The 19,937-nt window shown below is 44.6% G+C and overlaps 1 protein-coding gene across 6 annotated transcripts in view; it reads right to left on the bottom strand.

The window, feature by feature from the left end:
- The window catches only part of FRMD4A (FERM domain containing 4A), a 656,887-nt gene that overhangs the window by 203,985 nt on the left and 432,965 nt on the right, over positions 1-19,937 (bottom strand). For all 6 annotated transcript variants that reach the window (XM_080647786.1, XM_080647785.1, XM_080647787.1 and 3 more), the window contains one exon: positions 3,636-3,701. In XM_080647786.1, the coding sequence (XP_080503912.1) occupies positions 3,636-3,701 (66 nt within the window). The remainder of the gene's footprint in view (positions 1-3,635; positions 3,702-19,937) is intronic.

Genomic DNA, 19,937 nt, shown 5'->3' with positions numbered 1-19,937 from the left:
GTCTCCGGGTTGGATGGGAGGGTGATCTGGCTGGACCACCTGCCCCACATCGATTACTGAGGTTGATTGGTTACTGAATGCTCACATCATCATTCCAGCTGTCCTCAAGAGGAATTCAATGATTTTAAAAGTCACATGATAATGTCCTGGTGTCAAGGACCTGCCTGTGGATTTAGGGATGGGCCTTTCGAATATGAAATCCTAGTATGTGCACTCTTAACCTTCCCTTCCCTCCATATGAGTGATGCAAAATTACTCAGGGCAGTCAGGGATCTGGAAGTAGATTTCACTCGGAAATCTCAAAGGGCTTTAGAAAAAGCATTACATTTTGGGATTATGGCCATTTTGCTCTGTAATCCAGAGAAGGGAAATGCTACCAGTACAGTGACCAGGTCTATACCACCACAGAAAATTGTCCCTGTGGTAGACTGCTTAACAGCATCCTCCTGGTGGGAAGCAATTGTTAGTTGCTGACTCTGTCAGCTCAGTCTTTTCCTGCTTCTGAAGGTCTGAGGTATAGCCTTTGATGTGTCTCTTACCTAATAATTAATGATCAAAAAACTAGACCTCCCACCTCTGTGCTACTTAGGAATGTTTGTCAGTCAGTCACCCTGGTGTAAACCCCTGTGCTTCTCCATGGGAAATAAACATTTCCTACAAACCCCAAACCCCACTTTCTGTCTTATAAACCTTGTCAGGTAATCGCAGAAACATTGAAAGGCATTGCTTAGTGACCCAGTGGTTCTCAACCTTTCTAATGCCGAGACCCTTTAATACAGTTCCTCATGTTGTGGTGACCCCCAACCATAAAATTATTTTCGTTGCTACTTCGTAACTGTAATTTTGCTACTGTTATGAATCGTAATGTAAATATCTGTGTTTTCCGATGGTCTTAGGCTCTACAGCAGTGGTTCTCAACCTGAGACCATCGGAAAACACAGATATTTACATTATTGCAGAAGCCCACCATGCAATAATGTAGAAAAAAGTTTAGAATTGTTCCTTATTTATTTGTTTACTTATTTTTATATTTTTAATGATTTCAGAGAGAAAGGGAGAGGGAGCAAGAGATAGAAACATCAATGATAAGAGAAAATCATTGATCGGTTGCCTCCTGCACTTCCCACACTGGGGATGAGCCTGCAGTCAGGGCAAATGACCCGACCTGGGAATTGAACTGTAATCTCCTGGTTCTTAGGTTGATGCTCAACCACTGAGCCATGCTGGCTGGGCTTTGTTTGTTTGCTTGTTTATTTGTTTATTTACTTACTTACTCATTTATTTGTTTTTCACTAACCTAAGTAAATCCCCTGCCAAGCAATGGTTCTATGGCAAGAAGTAAGTCCTTTAGGGAAGTAACACCAGGGAACTTTAGGATTCACTCTTTTTTTTTTTTTTTACTCAAAAAGTATTTATTTACTGACATGTGTGCCAGGCATGTGCTGGGTACAGGGGATACAGTGATCAAAAAACAGACCCAGTCCTTAATTTGTTGGTGGCTCTGGGAAATGCTGACAAGTAAACAGGAATGACAGTGAATGTGAAAATGAGTTATGACAGTGCTGTAAGAGAAAAAGGGGGAGTTGGGGGGGGGGGACAGCTAAGACCCAGCTATGGAGGGGCAGAGGGTAAGGCCAGGAAAAGCCTTGGGGGGAAATGCATTTTCTAAGCTGTGGTCTGAAAGCTTAACAGAAACCAGCCAGGAATAGGGACGGGGTGGGAAAGAGTGTTCTAGGAAGAGGGAGTCACATGAAGTAAGTTCTAAAAAGGGATGGGAAGAGTATAAACTCTTGCTTGGTCTAATTCAACATTTTCTTGATAGTTAAGAGCTGAGGGTGGCCTTTCTAAAACTGTGGCCATCAGTAATAAAACATCTTTTCTGTGACTCGAGTCCATTTCAGATGCCTCCATTCAGTCTTCCCAGGGCAGGCTGGCCAAGAGAAAGTGCCTTCACTGTCACTGAGGCCTCACTTCCTGTTTCAGAGGCTGGCTACTCTCTAAACCTCCAAGCCTTGTTACACAAAAAGCATCTAAAACACTGCAGACTACTCACCTGTGGAAGGCTCACACTGATTCTTAACAACTGAAAGCTCCAATCACTTGTTTAGTCCTGATCCTGCTAACTGAAGAGGTCTTGCTCCTTTATAGTCCCCTCTACCTACTCACACCCCAACCCAGATCACAAGCTTGACTCTTCATAAGACTGGAGACCTTACAATCTAGCCTAATCTAGCCTAATAAAGACATAATCCAAAATGTGGGAGAACTCTACATACGTGGATAAATTAATCACAGCATTTCCTTGTCATAGTGGAAAAAATTACAAAACAACAACAAAAGATCCTTAAATGTACTCAAAGGAGTGAATGATTAGCTAATAATGGTATATCCTTTTCTACAATTTATACAGCCATTAACAAAGATGACAATTGATAATAACTTGAAAAATGCTAGTGAAGAACAATGTTAAGTGAAAAAATATATAGAATTATACATACATTATGATCACAACCATGTAAGGAATATAAATATGAAGAAGTATAAATATGAGATATGCCAAAATGAGAAGAGTAGTTGAATTAGTGTGCTGTGATTATGAGCTATGTCCTATTTTCTCTGTTTCCTACATTGTGTTTGTAATGTCTTTATAATTTATTTCCTATGAAAAGTATTAACTTTTTAAATTAGCAATTGGAACATTTTGAAATCCACGTGGCATGTACAAGGGAACACAGAGGAGAGTATTTCTATGTGACTCTCCACAATGGTGCAGTGTGGTTCCCTGAGGGAGTGAGCATGCAGGTGTCATTTCAATTGACTGATGAACTGTAGCTTCTTCACAGCAAAATGTCATGGATAAGGAGTAGTGACCTATGAATTTGATAGACATTTGAGAATATCAAGCAAATATAGTTACAAAAGTTGGAGTTGAGCAACAGATTTGGAATTAAGTTATTTAAATCAAGTTTGGAAACTTCACCACTCTCTAAGGCTCTGGGTAAAACAATGTTTTTTCTCAAGAGTAAGTTGAGCAAGACCAGGGTCTTTGATCCTAATTACTTTTTGGACTTCCCTGAGACTGATGTGTCCTTAGCTTGGAGATACATTGATTTCCTCTGTCCGTTTCTACAGATGTTCAACGGAGATGGCAATGTTGACGCACAGGATGGCGTCAGGTGCTTATCCACTCTTAAAGGGGAGACAGAGCCAAGAGATTGCTTCCCTTTCTTCATCTCTATGAAAGCTTAACTTGAAATAATGAACTATGTTTTAGACAATTGAACCAGTTTTGGCTACAGCAAGAGTTATTTAGGTTATATTATAATTAATTTCTTTCAAGCATAAAGAATAGCTAATGGCAGTCATGGAATTTCCTTTTCTAGAGATTTGCAACAATAGGTTAGATATACATCTGACCTTGAAGCCTTAGGCGTGGTGTGCAAAGAAACAGAATGAACAAAAATAGCAATCACACACAAAAATACCAGGGTGTGTCAAAATCTTCTCTCATAGATTTGTACAGATTTAGGCTGAAAAATAGTTTACACTGTTGCCCACCCCTCACCTGAATCAAAGTGTGAGCCAGCCACATCAGTCACAGAAGAAACCTAGAAAGTGGGCCCAAAGTCATTTACCTGTACTAGGAGTTCCAGCTTCCTGTCATCAAGAAGATGTACTTGACATCGACGGCCCTCCGTCATCTGAGAAGAAAGAGAAATGATAGTCACTGAGAGGCTAGCAGCCTGGCAAACAGTGAGAGGGTCCCCTGTGCTGGACTCCACCGGGCACATTCCTCTGGGAAAAACTTCCCCCAGGGATTTGGGCTATGTAATGCCAACCATGAGCAGCATTGTTCATTCATTCAAAAATATTTATGAGCACTTTCTATGTGTCAGGCACTATTCTGGGAGCCGGGTATGCAGCGGCATGCAAGACAAGGTCCCTGCCCTCATGGAGCTTACAATCTTATAGGGAAATTTATAACAAAACTAGTGGCTCGGTGCATGAAATTCGTGCACATTAAGAGGGGATTAATTAGAGGAAATATTTTAATATTGCTATTTGCCCTTTCTCTATAATAGAAGTGTCAGAGATGAAAGAAAGTTAGTAAAATGTATATGAAAATCTTCCTCCTGTCAGATTCTGGGGCGTGCCATGGGACCCAGAGTCAAGTCCCTGCCCACCCACGAGTGCCTCAAAATTGCACGAAACCCAGACCGGGCCAGCACCCACATTGGGCTAGATCCAGACCCAGCCGGTCCCACCCTTGTCAAGCCTCGCCAGCAGGGGGTGCAGCCTCAGGTCCCCTGGTCCGGAGCCAGGGCAGGGGGCATGGCCTGAGGTCCCCCAGCCCGGGCTGGGGTGGGGGGCATGTCTTGTGGTCCCCTGTCAAGCCCCGCTGGGAGGGGGACGCACCTTCAGGTCCCCTCTCAAGCCCCACTGGGCAGGGGACACAGCCTGAGGTCCTCCAGCCCGGGGCGAGGGGAGCAGCCTGAGGTCCCCCAGCCAAGCACCAGGGCGGGGGTAAACCTTGAGGTCCCCCGTCAAGCCTTGCCAGGCGGGGAGCGTGGCCTCAGGTGCGCTGGCCTGGTGCCAGGGCAGGGGGCGCGGCCTGAGGTCCCCCGGCCTGGCACCAGGGCAGGGGGTGCGCCTGTGGTCCCCCAACAAGCCCCACTGGTCGGGGGGCACGGCCTGAGGTCCCCTGGCCTGGTGCTGGGGCGGGGGGGAGAAGCCTGAGGTCCCCCAGCCCAGCACCAGGGCGGGGGGATGCATCTTGAGGCCCCCCTTCAAGGCCTGCCGGGTGGGGGGCACGGCCTGAGGTTCCCTGTCAAGCCCCACAGGGGCGGGGGCGGGGGGGCAGCCTTAGGTCTCTGCTGATTGCTCGTTAAGGCTTGTTATGGGAACTCGGCCTATGCTGTGGGTGTAGCCATCTTGTGTTATGGAAACCCCACCTCCGCTGTGGGCGCCACCATCTTTGTGGTGGAGTGACAATTTGCATATTCTCTCCTTATTATATAGCAGTGGTTGACAAACCGCGGCTCGCGAGCCACATGTGGCTCTTTGGCCCCTTGAGTGTAGCTCTTTCACAAAATACCATGGCCTGGGCAAGTCTATTTTGAAGAAGTGGCGTTAGAAGAAGTTTAAGTTTAAAAAATTTGGCTCTCAAAAGAAATTTCAATCGTTGTACTGTTGATATTTGGCTCTGTTGACTAGTGAGTTTGCCGACCACTGCCCTAGACCCCACAGTGCTTTCACTGTGAGAGAGGAACCCTGGAGATAAGTGCTAAGCTGACCCTAACCCATGTCCTTTTCACTACTAATACCTCTGTGCAATGTAACAGAAAGAGCCCTTAGACGGGCATCAGGAGACCCAAGTTGAGTCTTGGTCCCTCAAGGTACTGGCTGCAGGACTTTGGACAAGCCCCTGTTCCTCTCAATGCCCCAGGTTTCACACATAAAAATGAGTGGGCTGGGCCCAGTGGGTGCTAGTGAATATTTAACTATATTTCTGAATTAAAAAGAAGGCATTTGTTTATAGCACTTGCTGGAGCCCTGACATCACCCTCAAAGGAAATCTCATGAAGAACAAGCCTTCCCATAGACGTCAGCTGGCCAGCACTCACCAAAAACTGTCTCACTGTGTTTTGAATGTCTTCACCATGTCTGCTTTCAAGCTACTGTCATGACAACACCAATAGTATTTCCAACAGATGCAATAGACATAAGTAACCTCAAGAATGTAGGTGATAGTATAGTAAACTAATTAGGAAGTGGTGGATCTTAGTATTTATTGTCTTAGTTTTTAATGTAATTTATTTAATGCTATTTTATATAATTTTAATAATGGCTATATTTTACAACCGACATGCAAAATTCCTGAAAATGTAAAAACTACAAATATGAGCTGGCTCCAAAACCACTGTCTGGACCAGAAGCCACATAAGGTTCCTCCAGCCTTTGAATTTTCATATGACTCTGTAACCCTAACTGAAGCTACCTTCTTTTGCCCCAGCTACGAGCAGATCAAAGGTAAGGATGCACACGGCAGATCCTGGTCTCACCTAATTGTACGGTCATCGGGGTTAGTCCCTTATCCCGAGTACTTTCTTCATAAAACATAGAAATGATAGCTTCTTCTCTGCTTGTTTAACAGGGTTTATTCTCTAACCATCAGCATGTTCAAAGCTGGCATGCACTCCCATAAGATAATTCTGAGTCCTTCCTCTAAAGAAGCCAACCCATCATCCTTCCATGGAGTCAGACTTCCCTACTGATGGGATCTAAACCAAAGCAGCATATCCTGCTTGGGAGGGGCGAAAACAGTCTCTGGAATCCAAGTTCTAGTGACTCAGCAGTCCCCAGCTTTAAGACAAGTCATTAAGAAAAGTTTCACATGCTCAGAAGCACTCTAACAGAGGTTGAAATAGAGTGAAAATTTGAGAAAAAATCTTCAGTCCAAGGCTTGCTATTTTGCACATCTAAGCCAAAGCAGGCAGTTGTGGATATGAGATGGGTCTATGCAAAGTCTTTATTCACTCTCTGGTCTTAACTTCAGGTGTTAATTGTCTTAGCCACAACCTTACAAACAGCAGTCAGCCTAGCCAAATGACTTAATTTAAAAGTTCATCAGCTTCAAAAAATAAACAAGTGAGACTACATAAAACTAAAAAGCTTCTGCACAGCAAAGAAAGCCATCAACAAAATGAAAAGGAAACCCACCAAATGCGAGAAAATATTTGCAAATCATATACCTAAAAGGGGGTTAATATCTAAAATACAGAAAAATAATCATATAACTCAATTGCAAACAAAAAAAATCCGATTAAAAACAGGGAGAGGCCTGGCTAGTGTGCCTCAGTGGTTGAGCATTGACCTATGAACTAGGTCACAGGGGTGGGCAAACTTTTTGACTCGAGGGCCACAATGGGTTCTTAAACTGGACCGGAGGGCAGGAACAAAAGCATGGATGGAGTGTTTGTGTGAACTAATATAAATTCAAAGTAAAGGAGCGGAGGGGAGAGCAAGAGAACCGGATAGAACCCAAGGCTGAACTAGGAGGTCACAGTTCAATTACCAGTCAGGGCACATGCCTGGATTACTGGCTCGATCCCCAGTAGGCAGCATGTAGGAGGCATCATCATTGATGTTTCTCTCTTTCCCTCTCCCTCCTTCTCTGAAATCAATAAAAATATATTTAAAATAATAATATAAGTAGGCAGAGAATCTGAATAGACATTTTTCCAATGAAAATATGGATGTATATGGATGGCCCACAGATACATGAAAAGGTGCCCCAAATCACTAATCATCAGGGAAATACAAATGACAACCACAATGAGCTATCACCTCATTGTACTGTAAAAGGTTAAGGATATAAACATGTTCTTGTGTTCCTTATTCACATTCTAATACATTTCACAAAAACAAAGAAAGACATTACTGTATCAAATAAAGTTTTCGTTGTTGTTGTTTCATTAACCTTACCCAAAGATATGTTCACTGATTTTAGAGAAAGGAAAAGAGAGAGAGATAGACAGACACATGTATTGGCTGCCTCCAGTAAGCACCCTGACTGAGAATCGAACCCACAACCTCGGTATGTACCCTGACCAGGAATCGAACTGTGGAGGCAGTTAGACAGACATGAGCAGAGCAAGGATGATGGGCCAGGTACAGAAGGTCACCAGAGTGGAAAGCTCTGGATGCTTATCAAAGGACAACTGTAGGGTGGGACCTTGCCCCCAAGGTGACTTTTCTTCCCCTAGCACAGTGGTCAGCAAACTCATTAGTCAACAGAGCGGCAAACCGCGGCTTGCAAGCCGCATGTGGCTCGCGAGCCGCAGTTTGCTGACCACTGCCCTAGCATATCACTGACCTTTCTTCCCTAGAGATAACATCTTTGCTTCAGTTGTATTTCCAGGTCTAGAAAAGCAGCAAAACCAGACAAGCAACACCAAGGCTGACCTCAGGACCAGTTGCATTGGATAAAGACCCCTTGCACTGGTGCCAACCAATCAGTAAAGACCTATGGAAAGCTGTTGAATAGTCCATTGAGATCTTCCCTTGGGACCTCCCCTAAAGTCTCCACCTTTAAAACCCTTAGGACTGAGGACCCAGTGCATTTTCCCTCCAGGAGCACACCTGTGCCTTTCCTTTTCCCCTTCCCACTCCCCTCCCCTTGGCACATTACCATTAGCTTCCTCACTCCCAAGATCCTAGGGCCCCTCCTTTACCTCTATAACTGTTTTCCTAAGTCCATTTCTTCTACAAATTACTTCTTCTACCTCTGTGATTTTATAAATAAACTAGAGGCCCAGTGCATGAATTCGTGCACCAGCGGGGTCCCTCGGCCTGGCCGGTGAGGATCAGGCTGAAAACAGTTCTCCAACATCCCCCGAGGGGTCCCGAATTGTGAGAGGGCACCAGCCAGGCCGAGGGACCTTACCAGTGCATGAATCCATGCACCGGGCCTCTATATATATAAAAGCCAAGCAACCAGAACGACCAAAACAACCAGTCACTATGACGCACACTGCAGCCAGCCAACCAGCCCAATGGGGGTGGGGCAGGCCGGCCAACCTCCCGTGGCACCTCCCCCTGGCTGGCCCCCACCCGTGCACAAATTCATGCACTGGGCCTCTAGTATGCATATAAGATCTTTGGTTAATCTCTTCCTGCCCTCCCCCTCCCCCTTTGTCTCTGAGATTCATCAGTCTGTTCCATGTTTCCATGCCTGTAGTTTCTGCTCCTGCGTTGAGCATCTGCCCCCTAGTGGTCAGTGCGTGTCATAGCTACTGGTCAGGCGGTCAGATGGTTGCGTAGGCTTTTATATATATAGATGTTCTCTTATAGTTTGTGTCTTGGCTTTGAATTCTTTCCTTCTAGAATCCAAGTACCAAGGTTGCTGAACCCAGGTCTGGTCTGACCCCAAGGGTCTAGTACCTGGTGCTATTCCTGCTGCCTTCAACAGAACCTGCAACCTTTCAGCATATGGGACACTCCAACCAATCAAGCCACCTGACCAGGCCTCAAATAAAGTTTTAATCACAGTATTAAGGGATAGTATCTTACTTTCTCAAAATATTTCAAAACATGCCAAGTGTGACATTACACTGAGTTCACACCCACGTCTAGAAGTTTGCCCCTGAGGTTCTCATTTTCATCGGAAACATAAAATTTTCATTACATTAATCTCACCTTATCTGCCCAGCACTTTAAGGAAGTAACATGTATTGAGATTTTGAGATCCACCCAAGGTCTTCCAAGTTCACTTATCTCTTCAGCAAAGTCCCATAGCTCAGTCTGGGGATTTATAAGCACGCTCCCATTTGAATCAGGAGTTTGTAAGCTGCCTCCCTTTTGGAAAATAATATGTTGCTGAAAAGAGTCAGCCCAGAAATGTGAATCTAAACAGAAACTCAACTTGCAATCATCATGTGTTTGAAAGTACAACTGTCTTTTGAGACCACTGCAGTAGTTTTTCCTCAAAAGGAGGATCTGTGTTTTTTTCATACTGAAGTAAGATAGGAGTATCCTGTTATCAGTTCAGAAAAGGCTTACCATTCTGGGTGTGTACAGACAAAGAGTGGACATCTGTAGCTTTGTCTGGCTCGCCAGGGACACTGAAATTTCCTTTTGAATACTAACAATTGTGAAGCAATATTGCTTTCCTTGTTTTCCTTTTCAGCTGTGCAGGCACAATTGGGGCACTGGAATCACCCTCCAAGGAAATCCTTTTGAGAACAAGGCTTCTCGTAGATGTCAGCTAACTGGCTACCACTCCAATCATAAATCGTCTGGCTACATATACTCCTATGCCAAGCAAAGGCTTGCCAAGTGCGCTGTGATGTAAAGAATGTAAAGAAAATTATTATTTTGAAGGTAGGGTGTCTACCCCATTTATCCAACTTTTCTGTTAAGATATACACTGAATCATGAAGACTATGCAGAAACATGGATTTGGGATAGTAGCTTAAGTAAGCACAGCAGAACATAATGATATGTGAACTATAAGGTCAGCCAATAAAATTGTTGGGCAGATGGGCAGGAATTAGGAGGCATAAATAAAACAGCTGATGTGGTAAGGTAGTAGGCTTATGGGTGCTTCCCCCCACCCCACCCAAATATCACTCAAAACGTTGTGTGTGGTTTTTTTCCAGTTAGAATAATGTCATAAAGAAACTTGATCTAGAAAGATGAATGACAGTGTTTGAGGCCAGCCATCGGAAATGGAGCCTGAGAAGCTTCTTTCTGGGCAAATTTGTTTTAGATGGCCCGTGTTTTTAATGTATTAAATCAAAGTAATTAATTTACAAATGAGAACTACAACTGTCACATAGGTCAGAAATCTGAAGATTGAAAGTCTGACACATTCTCTCCCTGCAGGCAGAATTAATAGGAAGCCAACTGTGACCAGAAGCGGTTCAGGAAACCCAGCATCTCAAAGGGGGAATTATAAATATCTCCATTTGAGAGCATCTGTCTACAGCAGCTTAATTTATTACTGATGGTGGGAAGCACTGCTGTCCAAATGTGGCAGGGGAGTCCCCCTCATCAGGGCATCAACTAAAAAACAAATAATAACTAACTAACTAGCATTGACAACTCCCAAATGGCCATTTGGGGTTGCTTTACATGGAAAGCTCAGCATGTGAAAATATGCTTTATTAAGAATATTTTGTCTTCCAATTCAAAATGAATTAAAACCCATTATACTATGCCTCTTATTATCACTTTTTTCTCTATACAGTGTTTCCAAAAAAGAATGTAAACACACAATGTCTATAGATTCTATTAATTTTGAAAATGAAATGTACTTTAATAAACACTGCCTTTATAGTTATTCAAAGTGTGTATACATTTTTTGGGACACCCTATGTATCACCTCTCTCCTTTTCTCTTTCTGCCACTTCTTGGATGTCTTCTTCCTCATTGATTCTTCGCCCCTGACAAATAATGTATACACTGTGTTACATGTATGTGGAGGAAGTGCTCTAAAGAAACAACCCTAGCTCCACTATTTAGAACGTCGCCCTAGAAATCTAATGCAGCTGTGTGAATGACTATAGGGTAAGAGATCCTGAACTTAGAAGAAGAAACAAATGGTTTATAAAAACTAAAATTATTCAATTAACACATTATCATTGTATTTCCTGATGCTAATTTGTACTGAAATTGTTATCTCTAAGATGCAGGGCAGTGCGGGGAAGAAGGGGTGGGTGGGCAGGAGGAGACCTGCTTAGGCAATGTTCCCAGCCCTGCAAAAGCACTTTTCACCTAGTTACCGCATGCCTACTTGTTTACATACCTGTGTACAGGTCATTTCCCAGTTATGATTCATATTCATTTTAGAGACAATACCTTTATGAGATAATAAGATGAAAATTATTAAAGACTCCACTAGAGTTGTAGAAAAGGAAGAATTAACATTTCCCAAACATGCTTCATTTAGGAAAACGATCCAGGTTCCCCTAAACAACCTGAAATCCTATCTTTTAAAGTACGACTTCCAAACTTCGGTTTACTTAAGTGCTGTTAAGTATAACTTCAGATTTCAAGAGCATTCTAGCCAAGGCCCAAACAGCGATGCGTCTCCAGCGCGCCCGCCCTAAGCACGTTCCTTAAGGCAGGGCGCTTCAAGGAATCCGGATGCGTTACAGCAGCACCTCACAGGAGCCCTTTGACCCAGGCCATTTTGAGGCTCAGAAGGAAATTCCAGACAGATGACTACAACTTCCCAGTGCAACTCTCTGTGGGAGCATCTGCTCTCGGGGTCAACTCCCCATGAACCCTCCCTTGTTCCACTTCAGTTTCCTCTGCAGACAAATGAGGCCCTACCACCCATTTAGGTCCCCAAAAGTCACAAGATCACAAAATCTCAGTAATCCAAAACCTGTCACATCCAAGAAAGGAATGAATGTGATACGATCACAGTGGCCTCAAGAAATTCACACAGCAAATACATATGTAGAAAGGATTTCAGGCAAATAAAAATTTGTTAAAATTATTCACCCATTTGCTGCCCACACTTATCCTGTACCATGAAAATACCAGATATAATCACAATTATAATGTAATATCATATTGTAATGTAATAACAGAACATAAGGGGTCTCTGCTCATAACCGTTAAAGGTTAAAGGTATAGTGTCCATTTTTATTTTTATTTTTCCCTCTCTCTGATTTATCTCAAGCTTACCTTTTTTTTGTCTTTAAGTGATATATAAAATGATAATGGAAGGAAAGGAGACACAAGATGCTAGACACCAGAAATCCAATGCAGAGAGAATGACCTTGTCCCTACTTTGCTCCATGACCTCTGGCAAATTATCCCACCTCTGTCTTTCCCATGAGTCTCCTGGATTTAAAAGAAGGACACACCCAGGCCTGTCCTTGAAGCTCTTTGCTCCTCAATACAGTTGTAACTTATAAACCCAGATGAAAGTGATTTAAGTGAGTGCCTCTGTTAGAAACAAATTCACATGCCAATGTACTGTAATGTAAAACTTGAAACAGCCTTGCATTCTGCAAGTTTGCATTTGATGAGGTCATAAGTGAGGCCAGTGTTTTACTGGAGGATCTTTGTAAAGCATATTTTAGTGTTGCTGCTGCTCCCCCTACCCCTCTCCTTCTTCTCTTCCCTTTCCTTCTCTACCTACAGCAAAAAGAAATGAGGCTTTCTCTGGTAATGCAGGAAGAAAAGTCGTGGCATTGGGTGCACTAAGGGCTTGGGGACAGGGTACGGCTGCTGTGTCTGGATTTAGACCACGACTCTGCTGCCCTGAAGACCACTGCTGTGTGATGGAGCCACCAGTCCTACAGGACAATCCATCTCAATCCTCTCCAGATGGTACCACAGGGCAGAGAATCAGAAAATATTAATCATCAGCTTCTTGGCCTAAAGTTTAGGTGAGGAATGGACCCAGACAGGTAAGAGGCGAGGACAAGCAGGAGCTCCAGTGATGGTCTTCCGTGATCCCAGAGAAGAGGAACTCCAACCGAAAGCTAAGCTGCAGGATGTGGGAAGCAAGGGCACTCTTTTCACCTTCCAATGGGACATTGCACAATATTTGAGGACAAGCTGTTGACATGGAGGTTGGACAGATGGGTCTCAGATATGGAAGGCCGAAGTCCAGCTGGTGCATTTCAGGTCAAGAGTGTCACAGACAATCACACTCCTCTGTCTGACAGACAATCCTCTGAGGAAATGGTCAGGAGAAAATGGACACTGGGAGACCCACCGAGTGCACGGGCTCCGGAGTCAGGTTATGCATCACAGGCACCAAACCCGATGAGCACAGAGCAATAATCTCACTTGGGTTAAGTGCTGTTAAGGCTCCAGGAAGGTGCTGGTGCTTTCTGCACTACACTTAGCCAACTGGGCATCGAAAGAACAGTAACTTGACTGTCACAGTTGGGTTCTGCCACTGCTAGAGTATCTTCTGACAGGGTTTTCTTTACCTCCAGTTCAAGTATATAATTAAACGCACTTACACACACATATTCACACAATCTGCAGGCTTTGCTTTCTACTCAGGCTTAGAATCCCAGACAACTTTGGTTCTGTGATTGGAGCAACTGGAGTCTCTGAAGATATAGAGCAGCCGTTGGCAAACTACGGCCCATTGGGCTTTTCTATCCGGCCCACGGAGCCGAAAGAGCGGAGGGTTCTCTTGCTCTCCCCTCCGCTCCTTTACTTTGAATTTATATTAGTTCACACAAACACTCCATCCATGCTTTTGTTCCGGCCCTCCGGTCCAGTTTAAGAACCCATTGTGGCCCTCGAGTCAAAAAGTTTGTCCACCCCTGATATAGAGACTTAATTACCCTCCCCCTCCTCCTCCTCCTCCCCCTCCTCCTCCTTCTCCTCCTCCTCCCCCTCCTCCTTCTCTTCCTCCTTCTCCTTCTCCTTCTCCTCTTCCTCCTTCTCCTCCTCCTCCCCCTCCTCCTTCTCTTCCTCCTTCTCCTCCTCCTTCTCCTCTTCCTCCTTCTCCTCCTCCCCCTCCTCCTTCTCTTCCTCCTTCTCCTCTTCCTCCTCCCCCTCCTCCTTCTCTTCCTCCTCCTCCCCCTCCTCCTTCTCTTCCTCCTTCTCCTCCTCCTTCTCCTCTTCCTCCTTCTCCTCCTCCTTCTCCTCCTCCTCCCCCTCCTCCTTCTCTTTCTCCTTCTCCCCCTCCTCCTTCTCTTCCTCCTTCTCCTCCTCCTTCTCCTCCTCCTTCTCCTCTTCCTCCTTCTCCTCTTCCCCCTTCTCCTCCTCCTTCTCCTTCTCCCCCTCCTCCTTCTCTTCCTCCTTCTCCTTCTCCTCCTCCTCCTCCTCCTCTTCCTCCTCCTCCTTTGGAGATGGGTCAGAGATGGGAAGAGTGCCTATTCCTTGTAAGGGAAAGGGAGTTGGGCATTTCCAACAGAAAGATAGTCCTGTGCAATCTGAATGGAGGGTGAGGGGTAACAGGTGAAAACAGTGTAGAGAGCAGAATCCTCAAGGCCTGAAGAATAGATTTCTGAGGTTGTTGCAAAACATCTCTCCATCATTATGCTCTGTTCTACCATTTGTGACAGATGGATATCTTCATACTGAATAACAAGTCCTCCGAGATCTGGCCTCACCTAACCTCATGTGTTTATTTTTAAATGCTCTCCTTCCCTGTCCCCTCAGTCCCAAGAGCCAGCCATCCTGGACTTCATAATTCTTTTCTCCAAGGGCCACATTCTCCCATGTGTCAGGGCCTGGCCCATGCTGTCTCCTTTGCCAGGAAAACACTTTTTCTTCACTGATGTCCTCAAAGGACCACCCCTGCCTGTCTACTCTATGCCACATGCTGAGCCAAGTGCTTGAGAAACAGGGGTGATCAAAGAAACCGCAATCCCACTTCTTAGAGGTACTGGCTTGAGGGAAAGAGGGGCACATTGTGCAGACTCAGCTGTGCTGACACACCCTTTCTCCTCTCCATGGGTGTTTCCACCCCATCTGGCAGCTTCCCGCCATAACACCGGATGCCAGGCTCTGCCCCTCCCAGCGGTCCCTCCCAGGCCATGGGCTGTGGTCCACAGAGCATGGGGGTCGGGATGTGGGTTCTGAGTGCTGGGTCTGTTTTATCCTGGCTTCACTAGGGGGAGAGGTGTGTGACCCTCCACAAGTCACTGCACCCACTGTGCCTCAATCCCTAGTCTAGGAAATGGAGACCATACTAGTGCCAACCTTCAGGGGCGGCTGTGAGGAGTAACTAATGCACATAGGAGTGTGGGACTCTGCTTGGAGTACAGTGGGTTCTCAATCAGTATCACCTTCAGAAGTCTAGTCAGGGCATGCGAGGTGCCTCCGGGCAGGAGTGTCAGAAAGTGTACTCATCCCAATGCACCTCGACCCTCCTCACACCCTCCATCAGGATGGCGGGTGAGGCTGCAGCTCTCTGTCCCTCACACCAGATTTTCTGCTACTGTGGCAGGGAGGGGGAGGAGGCTGGTCAGGACAGGCTTCCTCTGGGTGGCTGTTCCTAGTGCTGAGCAAGCACATGGCCTTCACAGAACGGAGCTCTGTGGGGCCCTGGTCATATCTAGAGGGGCACCTCATCCAACAGGGTGCCTGGAGGTCCCGCCTTCTCCTCAGGGTCATCGTGGGCTAGCTGGCAGTCATCAAGACAGAGAGCTGATGTAAGGAACGCTGGAGCTGGCCTAAGAATGGGGGTGTAGGAGAGTCAGTGTGTGACGTGTGGGGTAATACCACCAAGGACAACAAAGACTGCCAGGCCACAGACTGCCCTGTTAACAAAGGAGAAGACGCCTTGCTAACATGGAGGCTGCGCCTATTTCCCTGGGAGGTTCAGGGCGTTATTCTTATACACACACTGTTCACAGCACAGCATCCATGCAGACATCCTTTAAAGGTGGCTGAGTGAGGCATAAACCCCAAAAAAACAAAACATGCAAAGGAGCAACAAGAACTATACTCCCTTCTAACACCCACCATTCTCCTTAGAGTGAGGAAAGGTGAGGGCAAACACCTGGTCTCTGCCATGTGGAGTTCTGACTTCAGTATCTTAGTGACAGGCTGTTTGGGGTGGAATGAAGATGAGTTTTTCCAAAGGAAAAGGCGAATATATACCCTTTTGGGGGTTTTGATGACTGCACTTGGAATTTTTATAGTTGAAAAGGAGACCTGATGGGTTATTCAGATGGGGACCAAAGACTCAAGGAAAACAATTTTTAAAATTCCATATAAAAAGATAAGGTTGTCTTTATGCACCTAAAAGAATATCACGGGTATGAGGTGAAGACATTAAAAGTAAAAATTTGATAACAGTAAAAACAAAATTGAATGAAAAAGTGGAGATGCTCAGGGAACACAAAGTATCTGCATGGAGAACTCCCAAAGGACACTAGATTTCAGTCTAACGGATACGATGTGTCAAGGGCCCAGCACATTATATATATCATGTCCATAGATGAGGAGTGTCATAAACTTATAGGGACAGAGGTATAAAACCAAACTGAAATGTAAAACAAGGGAAGTCTAAGGACAATAAAGGGGCCTTTAGAGATATGTTCAAAGCAAAAAGATGAAAGAAAAGAATGTTTTCATTATTTGGAGCCAATGAATTTTTGTTAATAGATGAACTGCTAAACTATTCAGTTGTTGTTTTGTTTCAATCTTCTCAACCAAGACAGGAAATGGTAGGACTAACTACTAAAAAATATAAATCTTGTTCCCCCAAATAAATTCCAGGTGGCTCATAAAGTCATATATTAAAAATACACAGGCGCCCAGCTGGTGTAGCTCAGTGGTTGAGCATTGACCTATGGACCAGGAGGTCACTGGTTCGACTCCTCATCAGGGCACATGACCGGGCTGCAGTCTCTATCCCCAGTAGGGGGAGTGCGGGAAGCAGCCCATCAATGATTCTCTCTCATCATTGATATTTTTACCTCTCTCCTTCTCCCTTCCTCTCTGAAATCAATAAAAATATATATTTTAAAAATATATAGGCTGTTATTTATTAGACCTTTCTAAGCATAAAAGCAATGGATGAGCCAATAGAAGAAAAAATTAAGGATTTGACTACATTAAAAATAATTCTACTCCACAAGGCACAGTAAGCAAAAGGAAAATAAAACAACAAATGTAACTTTTGGGAGAGGATGACAACAACTATAAGGAGGGGTTAATATGTTAAAGATAAAATTATTTAATTAGTGTATAATTACAAATTTATTGTAAGACTACTAGTACCCTATAGGAAATAAAACTAAAATGCAAATGACTTTTATATTCTTTGACTCAGTAATCTCAGTAATTTCTCTTCTAGAGAAGAGATCTATCTCTCTAGTAATCAAGAGAGTAATCTATCCTAATAAACTAGGAGAAAAGGGTTAATAATTATATGTAATAATGGACACTATAGTGTGTTCATTCAACAAGTGTTTATGATGCATTCATCATGTGCCAGACATCTTATTAAACACTAGAGGCCCAGTGCACGAAATTCGTGCATGGGAGGAGGGGAGGGTCCCTCAGCCTCTTGCAATCTGGGACCCCTCAGGGGATGTCTGACTGCTGGATTCCTGTGGGATCAGGCCTAAACTGGCAGTCAGACATCCCTCTCACAATCCAGGACTGCTGGCCTGCCTGCCTGATTGCCCCTAACCACTCTGCCTGCCTACCTCATCACCCCTAACCACTCTGCCTGCCTGCCTCATCACCCCTAACCACTCTGCCTGCCTGATCACTCCTAACTGCTCACCTGCCTGCCTCATCGCCCCTAACCACTCTGCTTGCCTGTCTGATCACCCCTAACTGCCTCCCGCCACAGCAGCTTTGTCCAGAAGGACATCCAGAATGACATCCAGAAGATTGTTCAGCTGTCCAGTCTAATTAGCATATTACACTTTTACTATTATAGATAATGATGGACGCAATTTTGTTCCCATACATAAGGGACTTCCATGTCCACTAGAGAAACTACCCAAATTAACAGGTGGTTACAGTGTGATACATGTGACAACAGGGTGGGTGTAAGATGCTATGGGACAAAGGAGGGGGCTCTAACTCACACCTGGGGAATTGATCAATACTCAGGTGAAGAAGTGGTATCTGCAGAGCAGGACATCTGGCAGAGGCAACCTGATATAAGAAGGCCTGGAATGGAAGAGAACATGGCATGTTCTGGAAACATGAGCCATGCAGTAGAGCTGGAGCAGAGTGGTGGGTCGGTGACGAACAGTGAGGAATACAGTGGGAGAGCCTTATTTACAGTAACAGTAAGAAGGAGGCGCAATCATATATCCCAGTGGTCGGCAAACTCATTAGTCAACAGAGACAAATATCAACAGTACAATGATTGAAATTTTTTTTGAGAGCCAAATTTTTTAAACTTAAATTCTTCTAACGCCACTTCTTCAAAATAGACTCGCCCAGGCCGTGGTATTTTGTGGAAGAGCCACACTCAAGGGGCCAAAGAGCCGCATGTGGCTTGTGAGCTGCGGTTTGCTGACCACTGATATATCCAATGGTCTGAGAATGAGAAAATCACTGATGAAATAATAAGTAGTCACTGATCATTGTTTCCAATCAATTTAATTCTAACTGATGCAGAAAGGGGTGTGCTTAAGAAGACAGACAAGCACTTGGAAAACTGTAAAGAGATACTAAAACATAAGCTGTCTTTCTCAGTGTGTATTATCCCCCTAACGATTTGTAAACAGTCATAGAGAGTGCGCTGATCTAGTTTACAGTTGACAAAGAGGTTTAGATGGTAGTTTCAATTTTTTCAATTGGGATTATATTGTTTACTGGAGACCCAGAGTGCAAAATCACGTGAGACCCAGAGTGCAAAATCACGTGAGACCCAGAGTGCAAAATCGCGTGAGACCCAGACCCGCGGGAAATCACGCGAGACCTGGGACCCCAGACCCCGCCATGCAGCAGGACTCCCCTGAGTCCCACCACGCTGCGAGACCAAGAGTCAAGTCGCACCGTGCCACGGGACCCAGAGTCAAGTCCCCACCCACCGCATGCGCCTCGCTGCGCACACAGCCTCCTGGTGACCAGTCTTTGGTCGTTATGGCGTTAGGGCCACTGGGTTTTTATAATATAGATAGTTTTGTGTCCTATTCTTAATTCACATGCCAGAAGCACAGCATTATGAATAATGAAAATAAGAGGCCTCCACTTGAATATGGTTAAACCATTTCTGGAAATCTGTGTTCATTTCTGGGTACCATCTTTTATGTAGGAAATGAAAGAAACTGGAGCAAGGCCAAAGTAGAGTAATCAGACTGAGCAGAGCCGTGGAAGCCATGTCTCCTCAGGGCTGATGGGAAAAGTGCCTACTAGTCTAAATAGCAAAGACTCCAGGGTAGGGTGCCCTATAACTTACTGTCCATGCCAACACGCTTTTGTGAGCGAAAGAGAGCAACTATTGATTCTTTGGAAATAACAGGTATAAACTGGACTGTCCTGGGCATGCCTGGATGTGGAGACTTGCCAACTTGATGATTTTATGCTAATTTGATTATTAAATTGGATAATGGAGAACATTGCTTTGGTGGGCCGAAATGGAATCAATGAGTAGAAGTTCAAGAAGACACATCTGAATTCAACAGAAGGAAGAACTGTCAAACAGGCATCATTGTTCAAAATGAAAAGGGTTGCCCCATCATCACTTCAGTAATCAGGACAGGCAAGAAGATCATTAGCCAGGGCTCTTATAGAAAGGATTTCTAAACTCTGGGGGAAGGTGGGCCAGACGTTCTCTAAGTCATGGACACATGTGCACACCAACAGACAAGATTTCCAAGAAAATGCATTCATTCTAATAACTCAGATATTTACTTATAATGTTTCCTGTTACAATATTACATGTAGTTTGATAAAACAAACATTCACATCATCTATTTACTGCTTCAGAAGACTTTTTTAAAATTTCACACTACAGACTGGTAGGCACA

Source organism: Plecotus auritus (genome assembly GCF_963455305.1).
Source record: "Plecotus auritus genome assembly, chromosome: 1".
Lineage (NCBI taxonomy): Eukaryota > Metazoa > Chordata > Mammalia > Chiroptera > Vespertilionidae > Plecotus > Plecotus auritus.
The sequence above is the reverse complement of the archived record's forward strand: the minus strand, read 5'-3'. Positions and strand labels throughout refer to the sequence as shown.